The following is a 26540-nucleotide window of genomic DNA, read 5'->3' as shown; positions in this document are numbered from 1 at the left end:
TTTTGCATATCAGATCTTTTTTATTCTGTTCTGCCAGTATCTGGAATCACAGATGTGTACGTCTATACCTCACATTGTGGTATAAAGTCAATCAAATAATAATTATCGATAAACATATATCTTAATATACATGAATAATTTAATAAAACATATCGGCTGTACAATCAAGCTAAACGCAAACGATTTCTTGATTATTAATAAAAGCACGCTTAACGTTCTTTATTGATCCGAACTCTTGCTCACACATAAGCACCTAAATTACATTATTAGGCCTAGACAGTCAACTACTCAGTATTTGTCACCTGATTTTGATGCACTGGTCAAGGCACAGAGGTTTCAGGGGCAAAATAATTGTATGAGAAGTTTCAAAGGTATTTCCTTCAGTCTGTACTTGGTGAAATATATATGGAAACTGCATGCCCATGAACATAACTATCAAATGATATCTGCTTTCAGTTTTGTTTTTTTTAAGCAGCATCACTAAGCATAACTTCTCTGTAATCGTTTGGTTGGGTATTTGAGAAAACCATTGATTATTTTCATAAAATTCATTAGTTTCATAAAACATTCCAGTCTGTTCATTTGATTTATTTCCCTGTGTAAACTTTAGAGCAGGGCTGTCAAACATACACCCCCTGCTTTAAAGCAGCAAGCAGCTCCTGCTCCTCTTCTTGGCTGGCAGCGGGTTACGTGTCGCTCTGATAGCTTCATCAAACACCGTTTTAAGGCCATCGTGAGTCCGGGCTGAGCACTCCAGGTACTTCACCGCTCCTGTCCAGTGGGGTAACGGGGCGGGACAAGCAAAGCAATTAGCACATCAAAGATCTTAGACCTTATATAGAAGAAGATTATGGATATGGAGAGCCCACACCCATCCATACCAACTCAAGACTCAAAGTGGTTCCGCAGCAAGCAAAAGATGCCAAAGATTTTATAGCATATATTATGCATTCCATTTGAACTAGTAACTCGGACATTCCGAGTTCCATGTGACAAATTTCAACTGGAACGCCCCCTGAAGTCAGAATTCCCACTTGGAATGTTAGAAGAATCTAGGGTTGCCAACTTTCAGACAATTGGCATGACACTCACGCTTTCAGACTCTCACACTCATGCAAGAAATCTTACGACAAATCTATATAATTCGATTATAAACTTAAAATTGGCTACATCTAAAGAGCTGGTCTAGTTTGCAAACCCTACAGACTATTTACAAGGTGATAAAACCGTTGCATATATGTAAATGCGTGTGCATGTGTGTGCAGACTCATCTCGAATTGAAAATCTTCCTTGAAGTTGACAGCCCTGACATAACCCCGGCCTCAGAATTCAAGATGGCTGCACCCTTTATCAAGTTAAATTTGTATTTTTATGCTGATTATTATCACTTACGTTTTATTTGTAGCTCATTAAGTAGATCATACACACAGTACTGTCCAACCGCTATCTGTGGGCATGTTGCTACGGCGTTGTTATGCACAAAATAACACATAATGTGTCGTTATCAACTGGTATTGCTTCAATAAATTTGGCCAGAAAACTTGTCAGATTTATGGTAGTCTGAGCTAAATGTAAGGAAACAAAAATAACAGCCATTTCACCTGGGGCTGCTTAAATCTAAAAAGTTATCCAGCTAAGCAAGAAATCCTGCTTTTTGGAACAGGTCCATGGAATTGCTTATTGGTTTTTCAACTTGATGTACTGGAATGCAGATAACTCGTGTGTGTCATCATTCCCAGCTCCGACTTCCGACCTCGGGTAAATGGAACGAAGCGATAGTTTCCTGGAGCATTTACAGAACACGTCTTATTATTTTGCACTTTTGTTTTGAGCACTGTGTGGGCTGCATTTGCCATCGTTGGAAATAATGGCAATTTTAACGAGCAGCACGTGCCAATTGTTAACCGGAAGCTCAGCAAAACTAGCCACTGCAGTGAAGGATGGCTGTGAAAGGGGAAAAACACACTGCTGGCAATGACTGCCCCATTTTAACAGGTAGGTCTTATAGAATATACTGTCCTAATGCTTGATCATTATAACATAGTCCAGCCTTTAATCTACAGTCAGAGCTGCCCTCTATGATAAACAGCAGGGGATGAAATAAATCCCCAGACATTTAAGGATCTGGAATTATGGGTTTAAAGACACTAACTGATCTCTTTAGCCATGGCCAAACCCTGAGACGAGGTGATAGGGGTGAGATCTTCCGTTTTCAGCTCTGCAGTGGTAGCTTTGTCATCCCGCAGGTCAAGCTTGGTGGCTACAAGGATGATGGGAGTGTTGGGGCAATGGTTTCTGACCTCTGGATACCACTGCAGAGAGAACAGGGCAAATATGATTTGGTCATTGTGTCTGGGATACACGATCAACTTTACAGTTCGTCATGCTGGCTGTGATTATATAATCACTCCTCATGAGGCAAAGGTTGTGTCTCATTACCAGTCAGCTCAGTCTATATGTCCTTCTCAATGTCACTTTTCAATTCAAAGCAACGTTTGTTACACTAATGAGGTTAACAACATAGCATGGTGTTTGGGGATGTTCGGTTCGGTTTGATTTCCAGCTGTAAATGACTTAACATTCATTTATTTATCTTATATAAAGCAATTATACAATTGAAAAAACAGGGTTAATCAGTACCTGAAGCAATTCAGATCAAATTATTATTATTATTATATATATATATTTTTTTTGCAAATTCATTATTTTTGCGAATGTGAAATTTGCATTAGAAAATGCAACAGCATCCCACCAACAATAAAAGGGATTTTGGCTGGAAAAAATTTATGTAAATCTACTTTGTCCATATTCATAAGTGCAGAACCCTTTGAGGTAGTATTGAATGGGTAACAATATAGAGACGCTTACCCTGGCGCGGACATTCTCAAATGAGTCAGGACTCACAAGGGAGAAGCAGACCAGAAAGACATCCTGGCAAGAAACATTCAGTTTATGAAAATCTTCTGGAGAAACGTACCTGGTTTTGCTTGGGTTTGTCTTATGAATGCTGACTCAGCACTACTGATGTGCCTAAACCACTGAGAATTATTGATTGATCACCGGGTATTGCAGGAGTATTACAGGAGTATTACAGGAGTATTACAGGAATTACAGAAATCCTAAACAGTTCCTGCACATGGCAGCTGGAGTACGTATAGGATTGATATAAAGTCGATCATCAAGCTTGCGAGGATCTACATGAGAGATCCTGTGTGATGTGCTTCTACACTGATCACCTCACAGATGGCACCTTGACTGTCAAACAATTATCTCCTTTCATTCAACGCAGATAATAAACAGATAATATCAAAGAAACATATGGAAAGCTGATAAAAATAACATAAACAGCACAAAAGCAGAAAATGGGTAAAGGGATAGAAACAAATTAAATACACTGAATAACTGCTGTTACTTTTCAACTTTTCACACGAGGTGCACAATGGACCTCACTGGCACAGATGCAGTGCTTGTGACACGCAAAGGTTATAGACATTAATAAGGAACATGGCTTCACCAGGCCTGGGCAGACCTTGTACTTATTTACCCACTTACTGTCTCAGGGTAAGCCAGAGGACGCAATCTGTCATAGTCTTCTTGCCCTGCAGTGTCCCAAAGTCCCAGGCTCACTGGCTTCCCATCCACCATCACATTGGCAGAGTAATTGTCGAACCTTAGAGGAGAGAGAAATGCATCAGTACTTAAACTGTTACACATGTATTTACAGTGTAACATCAGCCATGGACAATCAGGCAGACACTTACACTGTGGGTATGTATTCTTCCGGGAAAGCATTGTGGGCGAAGCTCATCATCAAGCATGTTTTACCCACAGTCCTGGAAAACAATTTTAATATAAAGCACCAGTTTTTTTTTTTTTTTTGCGAGAAAGGAAAAATGCTTTTGTTTTTACCAGCCAATATAAAGCAAAGTCTATTATACGCATGAAAGAAAGCTATCACTATGGTTTGCTTCTGCTCGAATTACATTCGATAAGGTTTTTACATCCATTTATGAAATGCTTTTATTGACAGCAACATTCTTTCGAAATAACATGGTCAGCTAGTCCCTGAAGCAACTGGGGTTAAATCATTCAGCTGATATCAAGACTTGAACTGGTGATCTTCCAAAACCAGGCATCTACCCTAAACTGCAGACCCATACACCGGCCACCAAGCAAAGAAAAAACACCAGGGCTTTTGCAGTTGATCCAAGTTACCGGCGGCATTCAAAACTAGGATCTCCTGTTTACTAAGTTGTTTAACCAGCTCGGCACCACCTCCTGTTTTGCAATAAGGTTCCTGTGGAAAATGATTATAACCAGTTAAACTTTTATCTTCTAACCAGTTGACATGTTTTTCTTAAATTAGAAGGCTAGCGCACAAATAAAACTTTCGTTACTTTCGTTTCGTTTTAGTTAAAAGTGATACTGCAACAAATATTAAATACGTTCCGCAATCCAGCACCTAGTCAATAGCTGGTAAATATCTGATAAACAATTAATTTTGCCATATTGCACATTTCGGAAGTTTTTGTTCTTTATCAATAAAACTCTCCGTTCCTTACTTGCATATAATATATGTATAAATATATGTGTTTTCCTGTTTTGCTCTTTTATTGATATTGCTATTTGATTATGACAGATTTGATCACATTTCGTTTCACGGCAGGTTATAGTCTGGATATGTTGCATGTGACAAAAATCTTTACTGGAGCACTGGAAAAATCATGTGTAGTTCATATTCTGAGTGCGACGTTGGCGCCTGTATAGCTCTTTTCGCAAGTACCATAACACGACTAAGTAAACAGAATAGATGACGGGGACGGTCCTGCAAGCTGCCCGTAAAGTACCGAAGTATGTTAGTATACTTCTGATGGGCAGAATTTTCCACACAAAAAAACAGTCGAATACTCGTAGATGAAATCATTCGATGAATGCAGCTGTAATTTTAAGATTCATATACAGTATTTAAGATCTTAAGGGAGTTTTAACTGACTCAAACGTCAACTGTCAAACAGTTACTTCTTTAACTGTATGTAGACATGTGCAGAAACAACCATATCCAAGCTGACTTTTATTATAACTGGAATTTGGTACCCCAGTTGGTTACCACAAAAAAAAGGCAGCGTCACCAAGAGTTTAAATGTATTGGTTTAGCTTTATCCACTCATTGTGTTTGCTGTAAGAAAATTAGGCACATTTGGTCACAACCCTGCAAGATCAGAGCAATTAAGAATATTTAGAGGGATCAATTGTTTATTTCTGATATGGCCATTATAACAGCTTAAAACAGTTCTCAACTAGTGATGAAAAATGCGGAATGTGCTACAGTCCAGAGTATTTTCAAAACAGGTATTTACAAAAAGATTAAAAAAAAAAATCAACCGTCCATAATCCTGTTAACCAGATAATAATAATCTCAAGAGCCGGTGCCACGTGCGGATGGGCTCTCCGCTTCGCGGAGCAGGAGGAAGGCTGGACTCTGCTTCTTGCGCAATAAGGAAATTCGTGTATTTTTCGGAAGTTCAGTGCCTCTGCTGAATAAGTAAGGTAAATGACACCATGAACCTGAGCTGGGCCTCTGGATGGCCTTAAATTTGTCTTTTTGTGTGTAATGATTCGTGGCAAATTCCTTCTCTAAAAGTCTGGCGTATACAGTCTCAGCTGTCATTATGTGGAGCTTGAAAGTACCTATACTGGAAAAAGGAACAATCCATTAACATCATAAAAACTTGAAATATATAAGGCTAAAGAGAACAATTGTGTATAACTGATCAGACAAGTTTTTCTTTCATGTCTTTGGTAAACATATAAATAAAATGACGGACGCAAACTAAATCAAATGCGGCAAGAAATACTTTAAGTCGTCCAGAAGCAGACTGAGACTTTATGGTGACTAAAGGGGAAGGACATGGATATGTATGGTCAGGTACCCCATTGATATGCTTTTAAAAGTGTACATTTTACAGGAAATCGTTAATGGAAGTGACTGAAGCCAGTTTGGATAAGCGGTATTTTCAAATGTTCAATAACGGAATAAATTGAACAAAATGCACTTATATTACAAAACAATCGTTTGGTCAGAGAAAGTTTTTATGCGCAGGAATTGGTAGATTAGTTTTAACGCTTAAGTAGATGAATACAGTACTAAGCAGGCAACCGATAAATCTGAAAACATTACTAAGAACGCTGCGCAACTGGAACTGCGGCTGTAATGTTACAGAGGTAGACTACGTAACCAGTCAGGTGATCGGTAATTCTAAAAAACAAAAACAGTAACAGCAACAACAAGAATAATAAGTTTTATTATTGCTGTTATCTCCACAGATCATTATTAAGTATGCACATATCCTTTCCCGAAAGAGGCAACGACGGGAATAGAATAACTTGTAGCCAAACTATACCCACCCATGACAGGAAAGGACTGGGAAAGTGTATTTAAGTTCCGATCTGAGCTCCGGATCAAACAAGCAAAAATAAACTTACCCATCTCCCACAACCACACACTTTACGGTCTCCATCACTTCAGCCATACTGTAGATCCACCTAGTTTGCTTGCAAACTGATACTAAAACTGCTTTTGAGCTAGCTGGAAGAATTAAGTGTACATACCTGACGAGAAACACATTCTTATGATTGTGTCTGGCTTACTATTTGTCACCTGCAGGATAGACTGGAAGGAACTGGATGATGACAGATGGTGATGATTAATGCAAGCGGAGGGGAAGCTGCCTCTTCTGAACCCCGAGGTTTTAAGAGTAACTAAAGCATCCCACTGTGAGTGAATGCCTGTGTTTCAATCTCTTGCTAAGATTCATTGATACTTCTGCCCGCTTTTTGTTAAACCCTCCCCAATAGATTGATATTCAGAAACATTTTGTGGGTGGATCTAGACCAGGGAATTCCCTTCTCCTGTGCCCTGTGCTCCAGGCCCTCTCGTGACCCTGCCCTGGATCAGTTGTTGGAAGATGGCTGGATTCTGTGATGTCGATTAAGGGCACACAATCCTGGCCCTGGGGGCTCCCATTGTACAGTAAGCAAGGAGAAAGCTGAGATATTTATCATCAGAAGGTCTTACTAAAAGGATAGGTAAGCTATTATATCCACGTAAACACGTGTTAGCTGTATAATGTCAATTGTTTGATATTTTAATTTCACACCACGATCTAGACAACGTACCTGAGTGTGCAGACTCATCTCGGAATGAAAATGCACGCCAGCCAGCGGACCAAAGTTAGCAACCCTGGGAAACTGGATGATGACCTAGGATGGGTTTCCCGCATCATGCTAAGCTTATTGGGGGTGGGTATTCTAAAACGCTTAAGGTGAAAAAGCTTAATGTGGTTTAATGTGCCAAAACAGCGACCAAAAAAAAAAAAAATCACCAAATTTCTCACAGACAGGACAAACTTAAATGATACAGACATGTATTGTAAAGTGTGCTTTAAACTAAGGGGGACAATGTAACTAACATTATGTGCTTTATACTTATGGTCTCTGTACAAATGAGTCGACGTTGTACAGGCTGTTAAAATACTGTAAAGAATGATTCTGTGTTGGGGGAGGGGGGGGTGTCAGTTATTCGAATACATTCGGGCAAATTGCATGACACTTGAAATTTGTTCTCACTTGATTTTTGAAAAAAAGTCACAGCCATACACAGAACATAATTCACAAATTTTATTCAAATTCCAATTGATTTTAAAATCACCAGCTTACATTTTTATCATTTGAGCAGCCATAATTACTCTTCACCAAAAACATTACAATCGAGTGTTTTAATTGTGCGATTAGAAAGCCGTTGTTTAAATGTAAAGGATGATAGTCTGAAATATTCAGAAAAAGAACAGACCACTTCAAGTACTTCCACCAGCACATAAATAAAGTATATGCCATATAATGTAAAAATGTTTAATTTAAAATCAAAGGCATAACCGAATATATAAGTAAAAATCAGTGTAGAACACTTGATGGATGAATGATTTAACAAAAAATAAATCCAAACAGAAGAAGTGGTGTCAGATTGGTGGACCCCAGGCTTAATGCACAAAGCATTTAATTCACAGCATACGGAAAAGATTCTCCGTGGATAATGAAGTGTTAAAAATGGCCACATGTTAGTAGTGTTCCCGATCTTTTAGGCGCAGCTATACTTTGGCAATACCTTAACTAAACACCTCTGAGAACTGTAAACAATGTGGGCTTTACATAATATGAGAAACGTCATGCCTTACAGCTTTCTGAAAAAGCTTGGAGAATAGAGTGTATTAGGGTTGGGCAATCATCCCACTTACGCTAAAATACCCATAAAAGAAATATTTTATTCAGACGATCACAATTACCGTTAATTACGAGAGACACATACAGGCCTCCCCTACCCCCACCAAAGATCACCCAAGGTCAGCTCAGACCACAGAAGGTATACATCTCCCGTGTTCCTTTAGAGCAGTAGACAGTTCCTTTTCTTCTTCTTGGTTGGCGGCGGACAGAGTACCGCCCTGATAGCTTCATCAAACACCGTTTTAAGGCCACGTTGAGTCAGGGCTGAGCATTCCAGGTACTTCACCGCTCCTGTCCGGTGGGGGTGGGGGCAGAAGAGACATACACAGGAATTAGCACATCAAAGATCTTAGGCTTACCATATGAGGAGAGTATGGATAGAGAAACCCACCCCTATCTGTATAATCTCAAAGTACATCTGCAGCATGGAGAACATTCAAAATTTTACAGCAGAGAATATGGTGCAAAATACTGAAGGCAGTCGAAGAATAATGATGTTAAAATGATCTTTATATTGGTGTAAATCTACAAATTTATTTTTGTCAGGGCTGATATGCCCCTGAGGAGAGCTTTAGGAACCGAAGAGGTATTCTTTTAGCCTATAAAGATATCAGTAACTTTTTTGAGAACTGAAGAAATGGTTAGTTTTTAATATTAATTTGCATATATTCTAATGTCAAGTTGTGTGTTCCCCCCCCCCAAGCAAATACACACTAGCTACCCAGATAAATAGCTTTAAACATCTTTTACAGCCTAGGAATTTTGTCTGCACTTCAATTAAACCTACTGTTGGATCGTTATAGTTATCCTAAGCATGAACATGCCTTAAATCTGAAGTCAGAAATATTCCCCAAGATAAACAAGTAGGTGACCTAATAGATCATAAAATTACCTCCCACACATTTAAGGATCTGGATTTATACTTGATACTACTTAGGAGATTAAAGTCACAAACCGATCTCTTTAGCCATGGCCAAACCCTGAGGGTAGGTGATAGGGGTGAGTTTCTTCTCTCTCAGCTTGTCAATGGTAGCCTTTTCATCCCGCAGGTCAAGTTTGGTGCCTACAAGGATGATGGGAGTGTTGGGGCAATGGTTTCTGACCTCTGGATACCACTGCAGAGAAAACAGGGCCATCAAGCCTTAGTTATCGTGTCACTAGTATACACGCACATTTAAACACGCAATCAGCTATAGTGCTCATGCTGCACATCTCCTCGGATGGTTTGAATGCCCAACTTATGGGTTTTTAACACTGGTAAACAGCACACATTTCTTCATTTTCTTATCTAGCATGTTCCATATATCATTTATGTTCTGGTGAGCATAAATGCCTCTCTCAGTATCAATGTTTTCAACTTCAATTTTTGAGTATGAAATTTGCAGACATTGCAAAAGGAACCAATCGACAAGGGCATTTGGTTGGAGAAAGTGCATGTAAATCCACTTTATTCATGAGCAGCGGTACAAAACTAACAGCTTTAGCTTTAAGAAGGCTTATTGTCCTGAATACACCACACTATACAAGGAGTAATAACTCTTTGGGAAGAGACGCTTACCTTTGCACGGACATTCTCAAATGAGGCAGGACTCACAAGGGAGAAGCAGACCAGAAAGACATCCTGGCAAGAAACATTCAGTTTATGAAAACCATCCTGAGAAATGTACCTGGTTTTGCTTGGTTTTGTCTTATGAATGCTGACTCAGCACTACTGATGTGTCTAACCCACTGAGAATGAATGTGATTGATTTCCAGGGAATAACAGGAATCCTAAACCGCTAACAGCTGCCCATCAGAATGTACATGAGAACATCCTGTGTGAAATACTGCTACCCTAACCGCCTCACAGGTGGCACCTCAACTAATGTCAAACGATTATCTCCTTTTACGTACTGCAGATAATAAGCACATGTGCAAATCTTGAAAAATTTAGATTTACATTTACCGAAGTGGGTGGGATTGTATTTTAGGTAAAATATTGGTCAAAACTAGAAACTACAAACAAATAAAAAGCACTTGACAAAGCACTGCTTTGGTTGTTCTATAGGAAAGGACTGTGGCAAATAAAAAAATACTTGACTAACTGCGGGTACCGAATGTCCATAGGCTGGAGAAGTGACAGGATGAGCTTAATCTCAATACACAGAGCTCCATTACAATAAGCAGACGATGCTCATTGGCTGGTGAAACAGAGCGGGGTTTGCGCTGGTGGACTGGAACATCACCACCCAATTCACTTTTCAACCTTTCACATACAGCACAACAGACTCTGCTGGCACAGATGTAGTGCATGTAATACACACACAGTCAACGTTTACAGAATGATCTATAAACATTAGCGTATATACACTAATTATCATCAACACATGCACACCCTGAGTTACCCTCTCAGCAAAGGTTATAGACACTACTACTGCGTGCCTTAATAAGGAACATGGCTTCATCAGGCCTGGGCAGACCTTGTACTTATTTACCCACTTACTGTTTGAGGGTAAGACAGAGGACGCAATCTGTCATAGTCTTCTTGCCCTGCAGTGTCCCAAAGTCCCAGATTTACTGGCTTCCCATCCACCATCACATTGGCAGAGTAATTGTCGAACCTTAGAGGAGAGAGAAACGCATCAGTACTTAAACTGTTACACATGTATTACGGTGTAACATCAGCCATGGACAATCAGGCAGACACTTACACTGTGGGTATGTATTCTCCCGGGAAGGCATTGGTGGTGTAGCTGATCAGCAAGCATGTTTTACCCACAGCCCTGGAAAACATGGAATTTTATTATGAAACAACAGGCTTTGTTTTACCGAGTGTTTATGAGAAAGACCAGACGCTCTCAATATTTAAAAATTAAAGCAAAGTCTGTTACATTCATGAAACAAAGTTATCAGCATTCAGTTACCAGCATTCAGTTATCAGCATTCAGTTATCAGCATTCAGTTACCAGCGCATCAGCGCTGTTGCTATTTCTGCTACAGTTCCAGTAAATGTTTTTGTGTTGACATTTCTGTGGGCAAGTATTAAATCCAGTGGAACATCTAGATTTCACGGAATGTAACAGTCGTATTTACGAAGAAAAAATTACATTCAAAGGAAAAAACATTATAAGAGGTTAATGAACACACCAATCATTCATCCATTTTCCAAACCGCTTATCCTACTGGGTCGCGGGGGGTCCGGAGCCTATCCCGGAAGCAATGGGCACGAGGCAGGGAACAACCCTGGATGGGGGGCCAGCCCATCGCAGGGCACACTCACACACCATTCACTCACACATACACACCTACGCGCAATTTAGCAACTCCAATTAGCCTCAGCATGTTTTTGGACTGTGGGGGGAAACCGGAGTACCCGGAGGAAACCCCACGACGACATGGGGAGAACATGCAAACTCCACACACATGTGACCCAGGCAAACAGATACCAGTGAATGCAATTAAATATCAGATGCTCGACTCGAGACTCGAACCCAGGAGACTCAAACCCGGGTCCCAGAGGTGTGAGGCAACAGTGCTAACCACTGCACCACCATGCCATGAACACACCAATGAAATAGTAATTAAACAGTTTTTCCTTCATCTGTTATTTTAAGATTCCAACACTTATAAGATCTTACAGGTGTCCAAACTGAGAGCAATCAGGATGTTCAAAATAGACAAAAATTCAGCTGCCTAAGAGGTACTAGATAAACTGCAGATATGTGCATAAATGTCAATAATCAAGCGGATTATTATAAACTGAAATCTGTACCCCATTGGATCACACAGCTGAATTACTAAGCATCTGAAAGTTTGTGAAATATTTAATTGCATTCACTGGTATCTGTTTGCTATAAGAAATTTAGGTGCACTTGCTCACAATCCAGAAAGATCAGAGAGGTTAAGTATATTTAGGGAGGTTATTCAAGTAAGATCAATAAATCAGTTTTACTACGGTTATTATATAATATATAATGTGAAGACAGTGTTCCTTAAATGCAGTGAAAGCAGCACACTGAATGTATAACACTAGAGTTTTTCCAAAACAGCATGTCTTCAGGTATTTACAGAAAGTTAAAGTCCTCACTGTATAAGATCATCAGCACGTTAGCAAATCAGCAGAGGGTAGAGGAGCCCAGTCAAATGCCAATAGCTACGCTTCACGGAGCAGAAGGATCTTACAGTCCTTCCTGTTGCGCAATAAGGAAATACGTGTATTTCATAAGTTCATACCTCTGCGGAATAAGGAAGGACAGGTAAATGTTAACATGTACCCGAGCTGGAAGACCATAAGCTTATGTGGGAATAACATCGTTGTTTATAGCGATTCATGGCAGCCTCCTTCTTGAAAAGAATCTGAGTTTAGAAGTTAACTAATTTTTTACATATACAACCCTGGCAGGCGTTGTGCAGCTTTGAAACACCCATTTTGGAAAACTGAGAATCTCTTTACGTTATAAAACGTTATTTAAGTAGGTATAACTGCCCAGAGAAGCTTTTCTTTCATTTCTTTGATAAACACACAAAGTGTCAGACTTTGTCAACCAAAGGCTACGAGAGTACCGTCTAAGACGTTTAAAAGCAAAAACAATACTTTGTAATTACATCTAAAGGTAAAGGACATGGATGCAGATGTTAAGGCCCATATGAATGTTTTCACTAATGTGCATCAAACAGGAAATTGTTTCTGGGGGTGATAAAAGCCAGTTTGGACTAAGCTGTGCATTTGTTTATAGAAAGCGTTACACGAACGTATTTGCAAGTCAGTTTTAATGCTTAATCGGTGTTTAATACGAGTCAATTAGAGGAATGCAGATGAAATATTGAGCAGGCATCCGGTAACACCTTTAATTTCATTGCATTACAGAGAGCACTGTGCAGCGTAGGCTGGATCGCAGCTTTCTTCATTTTAAACAGGTACTTAACCAGCAGCGGGCGAAACTACATTAACAATAGATCTAGACGGACAGACAGTTATAAACTTCGTTTCCTGAAGAAGTTTAAGAGATTGGAACACCAGTGCTCTAAACGAAGCAACGACGGGAACCGGAGTAATAGTTATCCATCGTGACAAGAGGTGACAGGGAAAGTGTATGGAAATAATAATTATAATAATGATAATATGTCAATAATAATTAAACGACATAGACAGGATAATTATACACGTAGTTCCCCGAAAGAAGCAACGACGAGAAACGAATGACATCGAGCCATTGTTATGAAGTATATGCTATTCACCCGTGACTGGAGGGGACGGGAAAGTGCGGCGAAGTTCCGATCTGAGCTCTGGCTTTCAGATTTATCAATGAAAACGCACGAGAAACAGGGACCACGGGACAGCAGCTGACGGGACAAACAAAAAATTAACTTACCCGTCTCCCACAACCACACACTTGATGGCCTGCATCAGCCCGAACCTATGGAAGATTCACCTAGTTTGACAAGTGCCAAGCTAGCCAGCTGATATTAAACCTGCCTTTCACAAGTCACAAGTAAAAGTAACCAAATGCAGAAAAAAATATACCGGCAAATAATGCTTAAACCTCCCCCGGCCTACGCACCCCACATTAGGGCTGAAACTCCAAAACTTGAAGCGAGCAGCCACCACCCAATGGCTGTAATTCCAAGCTTAAGAAGCTCCACCCTCCTGGACACCGGAAGTGGTGGCTCCAGTTCTTCATGGATCATTTCCGGTTACTTTTGCCGCACAGCTGCGGTACTGAGGGATAATCATCTTGATCTGTTTTGTAGTAATCCTGCAGTGTCACTGACAGTGTAACATTCGTGAATATAGTACATTTAAATAACCGAATATAATAAATCTAAATCTGGAGTAGATGGGGGGGTTGGCGAAAGCTGCGGCGATTAAATGCATCGATCTGTAACAATTTTCGGGGCAAAATTCCTCCTTAAAGGTCTTCCAACTTCCGAGGTTCACGTGCTGCAGGTAGACGCATAAAAATGACAATTCTGAAACGTAGGAAAGTTCATTGCTATTCTTAAAGGAAATGCTACTACATGGTAATTGCCCTACGATGCTTTTGGGGAATAACTCTGTTTCGCAGCGCAGGCTACCCTAGCAGTGTTCAAGAGCTAGATAACTAGCTAACTAGCTAGATAAGTAAAAAGTAGTATTTAGCCTTGGAGATGTACGACGTATTGCATAACATATTGTGCGATATTCGTTAAAAATCAAGATACTGGTGTTCTGACAAGTTGAGCTACCTATAGAGACGTACTATCGAGCCTTTCTGCGCATGTGCAGTTCCACCGTTTTGGGGTTAGGGTTAGGGATCTAGTGGTTTTGGGGGGGGTTAGGGTTAGGGTTAGGGCTATCGATTAGCACTACGGTAGCCTACCTCAACAAAGTAGCTCAAATCCACAGAACACCTGCATCTTCCTTTCCCGTAAGGTAACTTCCTTTAATATGTTTGTTTTCTGTACTGTTCAGTAGTTGCCCTCTTGAATTTTAATTGTCGTGTTTTCCCTGTTTAATAATAACAGTAAAAATAATGTTCTGAGATTCTGCTTTGTTTGTATCACATTAGTATTGTATAGTGAAGTTCCCATGATAATATTCTGTGACAATTATTAAAATGAAAAGAAAGGCTTTGAATTTAGGTTACCAAAATAATCGAATGGTAGATTAATTGAATCATGATAGGAATTAAAAACGTTCAATCCATCAAATTGTTTCCTTCATAATTGTAATCGTCTTGGGGCCAACAGTTTACACCCCTAAGAGTGAATATTTCACCAAACCAACTCAGTCAGGTTGTTACTTTAGTATTAGAGGGAACTGGCCTGGTCAGCCTTAACTGATATTAAAATGTAGCTATAAAAAATCAGTTTATTTCCTTGATCATCTTTACTGATTAAATCAACCGCGGCTCAGTAGGATTCCTTAACACTATGGCAAGTGTTCTAATCAAGGTCATTAACTGATCTGATTTTCATGATGACAATGAACACGTGAAATCTGAATATAATGGTTTTAAAGTAAATTTGTTGTTAAATCTAAATATTACACGTAATCTCAGGTTAAATTGGTAGATTTTTTTTCTACTCAAGTATCACGATATAATAAATGAAAATATTAAGAAATTATTTGTTCCTTCCTTGAAATAATTAACATGTATTCAAAATATGTATAATACCATAAGTTTGTGAAAAGTGAAAAAATGTTCAATGAAAAGCTTCATATGGTATATATTTTCTTATCTTTAAAAGATTAAACATTTAAAAAATTGTTCTTTATTGTTTATTCATTTATTTAATTTGTCATTTAAATTATAGTATGTAGTTCTATCTTATTGTGTTATTTACGTGGTGTTTGGTCTGTACAGCAGTTTTGGATCACCGCCCATTTTAAAAGTGCTCTGCACTGTAAATGAACGTGGCTTGGCTTCACTTTTCTCACTTATAGAGATATTCTTTTAGTAAACATATTCATTGTTTATAGACAGCACTGCAGGAAGAGCACTGCAGCACTGCAGGAAGAGCATTTTATGTAATGGGGCTGTAATCATACTAAAATAACAGTGATGGGAAACGTTGCAGACACCTTATTTCTGATTTTTACATTAAACTGCTTTTATAGTAAATAAAATATTGTTAATTATATTCTACTGACATGAATCTGCTATATGTAAACACTGACCTACAGCAGCTAACATCTTCATGGCATGGAGCTCTCTGCAGAATTTTGTCTGTAATAGCGTTTAGGATTGTCACTGCCGATTATATCAATAACTGAATAATCTACCTATTAATTTGACTCAGTCTGACTCGTCGAGTAGCCTAATACAATTTAGTATACACTTTAATATAGGCCTACTTTGCAATTGGTTCACACTCTGTCACAGACATGGTTAATTTAGGCACTCCAATTCACTTAAGTTTTTAGACAGTGAAAGGAAATCGGAATCTGCCTGAAAAAGCACCCATACACAGGGTGAACTTAAAAATTCGGTCCAGACACAAAGTAGCGGTGTGCGGCGCGCTGTCCACTGCACCACTGTACTACCCTCAATAAGCTTGCACATGGCATTTTTCACATAAGGACAATAGTTTGCTGGGTTCAAGGCATCAATAAGTTGCGCTAAAACATTTTTACTCAGCCATAAGAAATCAAACTTAGCAAGCGCATCACTTTTAGTGATGGTTGCTTTTCAACTGTGTTACAAAAAATAAGTTCCGCCGCTATTTTACAGGAGCTCTGCATGCGCTCTCCGAGTCCATCATAATCATCCTCCTCTTTGCTGTTGGTCTCACTCATAGATCTTGTGTCGTGTTTGTGAGAAATTAAACAAAAATAAGTAAGGAGAAAAGCAAACAAGAACTGGTCAGGAAAAGACATTTGTCTTCCGCTGTATGGAAATATTTTCTATTCTATTTTGCGCTGAAGCTTGTTGGCACTGCTTTGTGTCTGCTGGCGCAACTCATCAGCAACTTATTTGACACTCGATCTGTTGGTAGATACATATTCTATTTGGCTATAAAGTTAATTTTCAGTTCTTAAATATCGCAATGTGAACTTTTCCAGATATTGTTCAGTCGTGCTCAAAAACACGGTTAAGGGATCGGTATAACCTTTGTTTTAGCAGCGATTATTTTGACATAGAGAAAATAAATTAAGCAAAATCGATGTAAGTCAAATTGATGATAAAGACAGGCTAGGCTACTCCGAGAGGCTAAAAGGCACATATTAATGCATAACCTCACGTTATTGGGTGAGTCTGTCGAACCTGAATGTTATAAAGATGTATTTGCATTGTGGTCATGCCGTGGTAATGTTTAAGTTCTGCTTTGCAATATTGATAGACGACTGCATTTTCATTCACTTTTAATAATGATAATAACAATGTATATACCATTTTCCCTTTATAAAATGTTCTATTATCTACCTCCTTTTAGCGTGCTTCTAAGTTTGCACACTAGAGGGCAACATGCTCTGATTTCATTATGCAAGCCACTCAATCCTCAGTGGATCCATGTGTAGGGATGGCTAAAAAATGAATAAACTTAAATATGGAAACAGCCGGAGCTAAGACAGCAGTTCAGTAGATACTTTTGGAGATCTTTTGTGGTGAGGTTATTTTTTAAAGTTAAGTCCTTGCTTTGGTATTGAGTACTATATAGTAGACTCTAAGTACATTGCTAAATATAGGATCAAATGTTTTATTCCCATGCAAATAATTAATAATTAAGTTAAGTATATCCTTCTAGTTAAACACCACATGTACTTAGCAGTTTGCCTAAAATGTACAAATAATAAATTATGATGGACCTCATCAGCTGAAGTTGTTGATGAGGATTATTTAATCATACTTCTTTGCCACTTCTGGATCATGTGTATGGTCCAGGATTTAACTAAGTTAATACTGGCACATTTTGTAGAGGTTTCAAAGTACAGCTAACCTACTTGCTAACCTACGTCTGACACTTAGTGCATTGTTAAGTGTGCTCTTTGCAAAGAGATTTGTAAATTGCTGACACTTTAAATCCCAGCCTCATCCAGCAACTTTAGATCAAGTAAAGCTGAAATCTACCGTAGCAGCTCATAGCTCTGGCTTATTTTCCCCCTCTCTCCTTCGACTTCTGTTTCAATGCAACGGTTAATTAATCAGAGTTGCCATGGCAACTGCATCTCCATGTGGCAATCCCCCTTCCACCATTTATGTCTTTATTCCAGTAAAGAAGAGGATTACGTTTTGCGGGATTTGCTTGGAAAAATGGTTTTAATGTGGTAAACAACATGGGGGGGCTAAAAAGGAGATAAATGGAAGGATAAGCAGTTTTATCAGTATGTTGAGCTCAGCAGGGCATCATCAGCATGAAGGGAAGTGAAAATGAAAAATGAAGAGACTGCATAGTTAGCTTCAGTTTTAATGTACTTTTACTGTTGCAATGCTAAGTTCACTTGTGCCTTTGTTTGATAAAGTTACTTAATGTTTTTGTCTGACTGGGTGTTGCTTGTGTGTATATTTATCTGCTTTGTTGTAAAGTATTTGCTTTATTTTCACAATGTGAAAATATCTGGACTGACAATGTATGTGTCAGATTGTCAGTCCCGGTAGTTTCCATAAGTTTCGTTATGGTATTTTCTCATCGGTAAAGTTCAATAAAACAAGCAACTTCAAGTCAAGTGTTGTTGCGAATCATTGTGTGTTTTATTGTTAGCTACTGGTATTCAACATTACTGAGAGCATTATTTGTCCCGATGACATTAGCTTGTGAAAGTGTAATACTAAGTGAACTGCATGTGATCTGTATCAAATAAAGGAAGACAAATGTTGAAGCAGGAAGGACCGGCTGTTTAAAAATAAAATAATGAGGTAAGCATTTGGCAAGATAAGACTTTCCTTGTATTGTCATTCTCTGGAACTCACAGCTAAGAGAAATTTGCCTACAAGTGTGATCAGCAGTCTGCGGACCGTTAATATGTAAATATATAACTGATTTTTAGGGGGAAACTGATGATTTTCTATTGCTGGATAGTTTACCTGCCAGTATGCCAATGTTACTGGGGAAAGTGTATGTCTGGGTTCAGCTTCTGGTGCAAGTCCGGCAAAATAAACAGTGAAAAGATACCCGGTATCTGATGTATTTTAATGTGTAAGTAGAGAAGCTTGTGGGTTTTTTGGCCTGAGACACCCACCTGCAGAGTCGCGAATAATCCTTTAGAGGATTATAATAGAGCAATATAATGCATAAACACCTGACTTAAGAGCTGCCATTCTCAGCTGTAAAAATTCTTAATCAATTTAAAATGACATTTCACAGTCATTTACTGTATACCAATTTAAAAATAGATATGCTGATATTGCTAAGCTTGCAGTTGCCTATTCATCAAATTTGTAACTGGATATTGTCAGATTTGTGGAGATTTTGAATGTTATTGAGAATTATACATAAGAATCTGAAAAGTATGTAGTAAGGTTAGGGCTTATCGGTGATTGAGGATTTTTTTTTATTTGTCATTGTACAAGTACAATGAAATTTAGTGGCTGCCTCCATCATGACATAACACATGCAAACATAACAATCAACATAGTATTAAATAAATACTGTACAGACATGGATGATGGATGTATTATACTGATAATGACTGGGAAATTCTTTTGTTACAGCAGCAAACATAAATTAGACAGTACTCATAGTTTCAGTATAGGAAGAGTTTGAGATAAAAAAAAAAAAATAGAACTCAGCAAGTACTGGTGAAATACATCCCTTAAGGAATCAGATATATAGGTAAAGGTGTTGGAATAATCCTCAATATGCAACAGTAATTGGAATAGCTACAGATGTCACAGGTAGTGCAAGTATAGAACATGAATATGCAGTCTGCAGTGTAAACTGTGTGAATATGCAAATGATAAAATGTATATGTGAGAATTCACTGTGACATAAGTCTTTACATGTTGCACTATTGTTAAGTAATCATGTAAACATATTATGCATACAGATATGAATGTTAGGGTCTTTGACTCCCAGGTGAAAAAATGGCTGAAACAAAAACAAACCTGTGAACACTGATGTTTTACATTAGTTATATTAATTAATTTACATTCATTTCTTGAGCGTGCGTGCGTGCGTGCGTGACGTGCGAGCGGGTATACCTATCCTTATGGGGACACAATGTCCTCATAACATGATAAATATCCGTTTTTCCCCCTTTTGGGTACCAGTTTCCTGGTCCCCATAAGGGAAAACTTATTTTATAAAAATCAGTGACTGCTATGAAAAAACTAAAAATACTCAAAACTCTTGTATTTTGCTTGAGTACTTATGGTTATGGTTAGGGCAGGGTGGGGGTTAAGGTCGTCATAGTTAGCGTTTAGCATTTTTCCCACAGAAGTGACTGAGTGGGCCCCATAAGGATAGGTATACCCTACATGTGTGTGTGTGTGTGTGTGTGAGAATCAACAGGTGCTCTTATTGTCTGTTTTTAAAAGTTCAACCAAGGACTAAGTTTGCAAATTAGCCTCTGGCTAGAAAACCTCTGTACAAAACAACAGTTGCATTGTTTTTTACATGTAACGTTGTCTATAAATAAATGAAGGTACTGCACTGTAGTTTTAAAGAAATTCAAGGTGCTGTGAAGAGTTCAAGTCGAGCTCAAGCATCATTTTGTGGTTGTGGCGGGACATGCCTGAAAACATCCTCCATAATAAAGAATAATGTCATATTCTGCGATATTATTACAAGAGGAACAAGCTGTAATTGGAGATGCTGTTCGGCGATTTGAAGTTATTGTTTTGTAATGGTAGACTGTGCCATGAATGAAGGTTATGGCTCGTAGAGGGTGTGCAGCACACAGACCTCCGAAATCATCACGTTTTCTGAAGCCCTTTGGAGGGAATCCTTTGTCCTGCTCGTCACTAAAGACGAGATGCTTCTAGCATAACTGGAAATCAATGATCGTGAATGATAATGTGAAAGACGATACACCTGAACAGCAACGTAGAATGACATCGGTGAAGCGCTGATCTCGATGGCATATATAACCTTGTTAGGCCTTGTACTTCTCCGTCAGCCTCTCTCTCTATCCGTTTTTCCTCTCTCTCACTTCATCACAGATGCTGGCAGCAATGTTTTTTTCTTAGGGTGCTGCAGCTGTGTGGGTGATGCATCACTGAAAATCTGCACTGGGAAAATTGCCTCGGCTTTAAAAATAAACATCTTATTTCAGAAAGATGTCCTTGTAAACCTATACCAGAGATATGTCTCTCTGGATTTGGTGAAGAAAAAGAACCGGTTTCTGCAGTTTTCACTGGAAATACTTCTTCTTCATATCTTCAGATCAAGTTTAAAGCTTCATTTTATACACTCTTTGTAACTGTGATTATTCGCCATACTTCCGTGCGTTGAGCAGGACTGAAGCTGAGTGCCATGTGGACTTTCCTGAAATTGATTTGTTTGATGACGAACTACATCACGGGTGGCCAATCTTATCCACAAAGGGCCAGTGTGTATGAAGCTTCTGGGGTAACCTTTAGGTCAGCTGAGGTGTGAGAACTCCTCAAGTCCATCTTCTAATTAATAATCCAATTAGAGAGTTGCACCGAAAATCCACATACACACCAGCCCTTTCTGGATAAGATTGGCCACCCCTGTATTACACCAACCTTTCCCTTACTCCTAGCGTAGATACAATATCTTGGCTATAATTTAGCTTTTACATTTACTGTGTTTGGCGGACGCCCTTAGCCAGAGTGACTTACATAAGTGCTTAGAAGTCTCATCAGTGAATGCATTCTGATACTGGTTCAATAAAACCCGACTAAGAATGCTATCACTCTAAAACTGTCGGCAAGTAGTACAATTCTTTTGTTTTTTTTTTGAGCTGGCCCTTAATACAAGGTGGCAGTATACCTGAGATTTCCCTGAGAATCATCCTTCTTTACAGAGATCTATTTCTCTCCTTCCTCGAGTCATTCTCACAAGGAGGCAGGAAGTTGGTAACATTCCATCCTAGTCTCTGTGGGGGTGCCTCTTCTGACCTAGGACTTAAGAATGGAGTGGGTTGCAGACTCAGGCACAATTATCCTGGACAAATTCCCAGTTTTAATTAATAGTCTTTGCAATGTTTTGCTCTTCAGGGGTTCCAGGCCTCTGTCGTGTTTTGGAAAACAGATTAATAGCAGAGCTGGATGAATGGAAAAACAAGGTTCCAGATACAAACCTTTATCAATCCCTTGTGAAATATATGGTGATAAGTCACCTTCTTTATCCTCATGTTTAAATGAGTTTCTTTTGATGAAGAACCAAAGCAATTTTGCTCAGGCCCTGACATTATGCTGTAGATGGAGAATCCTTAATTGTGTTCTGCCTTATTTTTTTATTTAATCCTGTGCTCACCCAACTAGTTTCCCACTAACTTACATTCATATTCATACATCACAATCCTGTTGCTTTGAGCTTGGTTACCATAGAATCTTAATGATCATAAATGCTCACTTGCATCACATCAATCACTTAAAATGTAATTTAGTTGGTGATATTTATCTCGAGGTCTTCCCACATTTTTTATTTTTTTTGGTAAGTGCTGTGAATTGAACTGATAAGAATTTTCCCATATGAATGCTTAAAGCAATAATTTCTTTTTTGGACTTTGTAATGCTATCGTGTAGGTATTTTACTGTCTTTTATTTATAGTCATTTCATTTTTCAGCAGTCTAAACAGGAATTTGTTACATTAACATTGGTAATTAGTGTGTGATCGTATAAAGAAAATTATCCTTAATAAACGTTGTTTTCTGTAGCCCTCCATTAGATAAGTAATACAGAACATGAAAGAAATGGCATGTTTATTAATGAAATCCAAACTTAATTTCTGTTTATTCTCACCTGTCTATTCCTTGAGGTCCTTCTCTATCCTGTTACTTTTTCCTTAATCCAGCACTGGATTCTCCGGAGACTCCATAACTATCCCAATGATCCAGGTCTCATATTTTGATAACCTTGTTCGCTAGATGCAGGGCATTGATCCAATAATTGATGTCAGTGACCATTCCTGACCTCTGTCACAGACGATGATGTGTGATCCCCTCACTTTCAATGCATTGCCAGAGTGACAAGAATTTAATAGTATGGTAATTCAGTCACACCTACCCCAGTGCAAAAATATACCAAGGTCAAATTACACCACGCAAATGACTTAACAACAGCAAATGTATATAACCACTGCAGTAATCGTATTTATATAAATACATGGACCTAAACTAGCACAATTCTGTATAATATAAACACAATTTATTGTTTATACACAAAGTCAATTGAAATGACTTGATTTCATTTTATTTGGAATTTTACAATATTTCTATCCAATATGCATTCACTTTCTACAAGTTTTTAAATAAAGTTGCTTTTGCAAAGTGGAGCACTTCCTGAAGGTAAACTTCCATTTGTCCATCCATCCATCTTCCAAAGGAGGAGCCAATACAGGTTTGCATGGAACACCGGAGGCATGAACTTTATATGGAATTTGCATGTTGCACATCAATGAAAGCATCAGTGATACGTGTTACAGGAACAGAAACAGACATGCATCTATCAGTTTTTCAAACAGCTTTCCAGCCTACACAGGGACACAGAGAGATATACTTGCCTACTGATGACAGACTTTACAGTGTGTATCATCATCCATTGGTTGAAAGAACACTGGGTTATGATTAGGAATGGGTTCCTTCTCTCCAGGAAGCACTGATGTCATCCTCATGGTATGCAAAAGGGAGAAGCATCGACGGGACTCCAGAAAAACTGTGAAACACTCTCATGATATGCATGATATGCATCAAACACTCACTGATTTCCTGACGGTGTTAATAAAGGATTGTTCAATTCATTAAGGCTACAATAATGGAGAGGGGAAGAGGGCTGTGTGGAGAAATGGGAAATGTTGGGGTTATGGCCTCAGAGCATTGGCCCGGGAAAAGTGACATCATCTCCCTCTGATTGACATCTACACTGGTCATACATCCTGCTTTAAGGGCGTTCCCTATGCCCTGATAAATGTTCAACACCCTAAGATTGTTACTATTCTGTTTTTGCATTTGCACTAAGCAAGTGTCATGCTTCAGTTTAACATGACAGACTCTAAGCCAGTAACAGGCTTATTAAACTGTAATAGGCGGCAAATGGTTTCTGGCGAAAAGGGTAGTCTAAATTATGAGAAGTCGGACAGCACTGTACATTAATAATGATAAAATTAAGCAATTGCACATTTTGAGGAAGTTTGGGGTTAGATTTCACTGTGGCTTGATGCGGATCGACCATATGTGTATAGCTGATCCTGCTGGATTCACTTTGATGATTCTGCAGAAATATGCAAAGGAAGTTTCACCAGGAAGCTAGTGCTGTAGGGGATCTTCCCAGAAAGAAGGCAGCAGTGAGTATACTCTGGGAAGGGGCTCGGCGTGGCCCTTGTGACCTGGTATGTGGATTTCCTGTGGCCGAGGGAGGCGGAGCATGGAGGGCAAGGGGCGGATTTTGGCTGACTGAGCCAATCACATAGGGGTGCCTCGTTCCTTGGTCTGCTGATAGGCTCTGCCCTGATATCGGTATGCCACACTATTGTATATCAGATTCAAGCATGCGGCAACTGATTTCTTCATTTGCTTATTTGCCATTAGAGATGTTGTTTTCAGTCAGAGAAACATTGACACAGGCATACTTAAGTACCTCCATACAGCACTGGGCACAGGAGGTCAAGTACTCCTGCGTGACGGCTACATCTGGGAACAGCATCAAGCACAGACTCCGGTCCCACCCTTCCAGTCTCAGCTTCTGTTTTACCAAAAAGACCTTTTCTGAAAAGTAGATTGGCAAAGCAGATTGGCTGGCCTTGGTCTGCAGTTCATAAGCTCACTGCATTAGTTGCCAGTTCCTTCTGAATAAAATGAATATATCTTATATATATATCTATGCACTCACCGAAAAAAATATTGCTTCATGAAATTATAAACTATAAACTATTGCTTTATTAGTGCTTTACCACTAATAATACTTTACGGTAGTAGAATAGGAGAGTTTTTCTTGTATTTTAGTTGTTCCAGGAGATACAAAATAACTTACAACGTTTTTTATTTTGACCATAGAATTTCTTAAGCATGTGGCCTATTTTTTGTTTTTTTTTTTGCCACGGAGCAGGGAATTCTCAGACACGACTTCTTCTTTGTAGACCGGTGGAATGATTTAAATGTGGAGGTTAACAGCCTGCAATGAATTAAGATCTAATATTTTAATTTGAACATTTTATGCCTTTATTGAAAAGCCAAAATAAAGAGTCTAATTCAGGTCTGTTTCAACGCCCCACCCTTGAAATTCGAATGAGGGGAAAAGTGTGAAAACAGACCGTTTCCTGGACTATATTGGACATCTGCACTGCACAGAGGAAACTCTCCCCCAGTCTGGAGGCCCCAGTTCTCCAGTTCCCCGCTCTCTCCCCATCTCAGACACTCTGCTCCCTCACTTTTCATAAGCACGAGTCTCACTTAAAATGCACGATATGCCACACTCCCGTTCTTCTTTTCATTATTTTGATGAAATGAGCAGAATTACACTTAACTTACAGGATAAAGAGTAAACAAGCACAAACAAGAAAAGCATAGATAAAACTAAAAGACCGGTTGGAGCTTTGAATGTATTTCTTTCTTTTTAGCCTCGTTCATTTGATGGGCTTCCAATGCTCCTGACTACAACCTTGTCCATATTTCACACAAAAAATCTTCAAGGTCGCAGTAAGTCTTTACTGTTCCCCTTTGCATTTCATCCACCTTTCCTTCTTAGTGAAAGCTCAAATGAAAAATAGTTTTTCTTCATATTTCTTGCTAAATTTAGGGAAAACCTTCACAAATTATTTTGTATCTAATTGCAATGTTTTGAATGTATGTGTATAATATAAAAGACAGGTTATATATATATAAAATAAGAAATAAATGTTTTGTCTTTTTCATCCTTCTGATAGAATTATAATAATGTTTTCCCTTACCTAATATGTCTCACGTGTCTCTGCTCTGCAGTCTGATGTCGAAATAACAATAACAGACGGATATATTTGTCCATTAAAAAGATCAGTTTATTCTTACCCTTTGGAGAATTATGTGGAGGAAGAAATGAGCTTCCTTGCCAAAGAGACAGGAATGTTTTAACTGAATCCATGTGTGCTGCCTCCCTCAACTCCAGCAGACTCTTAATCTAATCCTAGTACTGCGTGTCCTTGCAGTGGCATCCTAATAATGAGAGGGACACTTTGCGTGCAGAGTTGTCCACAAGGCAAAGAGTTCTGTTGATGGTGCAGAAAGGATATCAAGGTTTGGCAAGATCCCTCATGCTTCAGTCACCTGCCATTCTTCATAAATTATTGTTGTAAGTATTTTCAGAGCAAATTATATGGGGTGTTGTGTCCATTATTTATATCTATTATTTTTTATGATTACAATAAATATTTCTCTTTACTTTTAGCATCATGACAATGGTGTCACTCCCTATCTCACTGTCTCCTGGAAGATGCATATATCTCTCTTCATATTTGATACAGTATTTTATGCAGACAAGACTGACATTCAGTTACATATTTCACAAGTTACGCAAGTAATAAATGATAACTCATCTTATTACATACCTGGTGCGTCAAATGAGAGAGCCATGTAGGGGATAACCCTGTAGTATAAAAGAAAGCAATAATGATAAGGTTAGTATGTGGGATCAAAAAGGATCTCCATAATGACAGAAACTTACACAACAGAGGTTCTGCCAAGGCCACCAAATGGTTGAGAAGA

The 26540-nt window shown here is 38.8% G+C and overlaps 2 protein-coding genes and 2 long non-coding RNA genes across 8 annotated transcripts; 1 reads left to right on the top strand and 3 right to left on the bottom strand.

Annotated features, from left to right (window-relative positions):
- On the bottom strand, positions 1 to 7019 carry LOC125742229 (ras-related C3 botulinum toxin substrate 1-like). Of its 3 annotated transcripts, XM_049014052.1 has the most exons (7): positions 6484 to 7019; positions 4216 to 5693; positions 3762 to 3833; positions 3553 to 3670; positions 2869 to 2931; positions 2153 to 2312; positions 1 to 771 (listed from the first exon to the last, which is right to left on the bottom strand). In XM_049014052.1, the coding sequence occupies exons 3-7, from the start codon at positions 3809 to 3811 to the stop codon at positions 641 to 643; spliced, it is 522 nt and encodes a 173-aa protein (XP_048870009.1). In that variant the 5' UTR covers positions 3812 to 3833; positions 4216 to 5693; positions 6484 to 7019; the 3' UTR covers positions 1 to 640. The 3 variants fall into 3 exon arrangements, with proteins under 3 accessions (XP_048870009.1, XP_048870008.1, XP_048870010.1); XM_049014051.1 differs by lacking the exon at positions 4216 to 5693; XM_049014053.1 differs by lacking the exon at positions 4216 to 5693 and having other exon boundaries at positions 6610 to 7019.
- A 643-nt stretch (positions 7020 to 7662) lies between these two features.
- On the bottom strand, positions 7663 to 13909 carry LOC125742231 (ras-related C3 botulinum toxin substrate 1-like). 3 transcript variants are annotated; one of them, XM_049014055.1, is made up of 7 exons: positions 13818 to 13909; positions 13629 to 13673; positions 10968 to 11039; positions 10760 to 10877; positions 9836 to 9898; positions 9233 to 9392; positions 7663 to 8568 (listed from the first exon to the last, which is right to left on the bottom strand). In XM_049014055.1, exons 2-7 carry the CDS (start codon positions 13661 to 13663, stop codon positions 8438 to 8440), a joined length of 579 nt encoding a protein of 192 aa, XP_048870012.1. In that variant the 5' UTR covers positions 13664 to 13673; positions 13818 to 13909; the 3' UTR covers positions 7663 to 8437. The 3 variants fall into 3 exon arrangements, with proteins under 3 accessions (XP_048870012.1, XP_048870014.1, XP_048870011.1); XM_049014057.1 differs by having other exon boundaries at positions 13781 to 13870; XM_049014054.1 differs by having other exon boundaries at positions 13629 to 13889.
- A 5935-nt stretch (positions 13910 to 19844) lies between these two features.
- On the bottom strand, positions 19845 to 22880 carry LOC125742487 (uncharacterized). The gene is made up of 3 exons (XR_007398119.1): positions 22609 to 22880; positions 21634 to 21767; positions 19845 to 20901 (listed from the first exon to the last, which is right to left on the bottom strand). It is a non-coding gene; the product is annotated as an uncharacterized LOC125742487 (long non-coding RNA).
- Positions 22881 to 25158: 2278 nt separating this feature from the next.
- LOC125743144 (uncharacterized) lies at positions 25159 to 26515 on the top strand. Its single transcript, XR_007398291.1, has 3 exons — positions 25159 to 25499; positions 25985 to 26127; positions 26224 to 26515. It is a non-coding gene; the product is annotated as an uncharacterized LOC125743144 (long non-coding RNA).
- The last annotated feature ends 25 nt before the right edge of the window (positions 26516 to 26540 follow it).

This window comes from Brienomyrus brachyistius, chromosome 5 (assembly GCF_023856365.1).
Source record: "Brienomyrus brachyistius isolate T26 chromosome 5, BBRACH_0.4, whole genome shotgun sequence".
Lineage (NCBI taxonomy): Eukaryota > Metazoa > Chordata > Actinopteri > Osteoglossiformes > Mormyridae > Brienomyrus > Brienomyrus brachyistius.
Note: the sequence above shows the minus strand (reverse complement) of the source record. Positions and strands in the feature narration are given on the sequence as shown.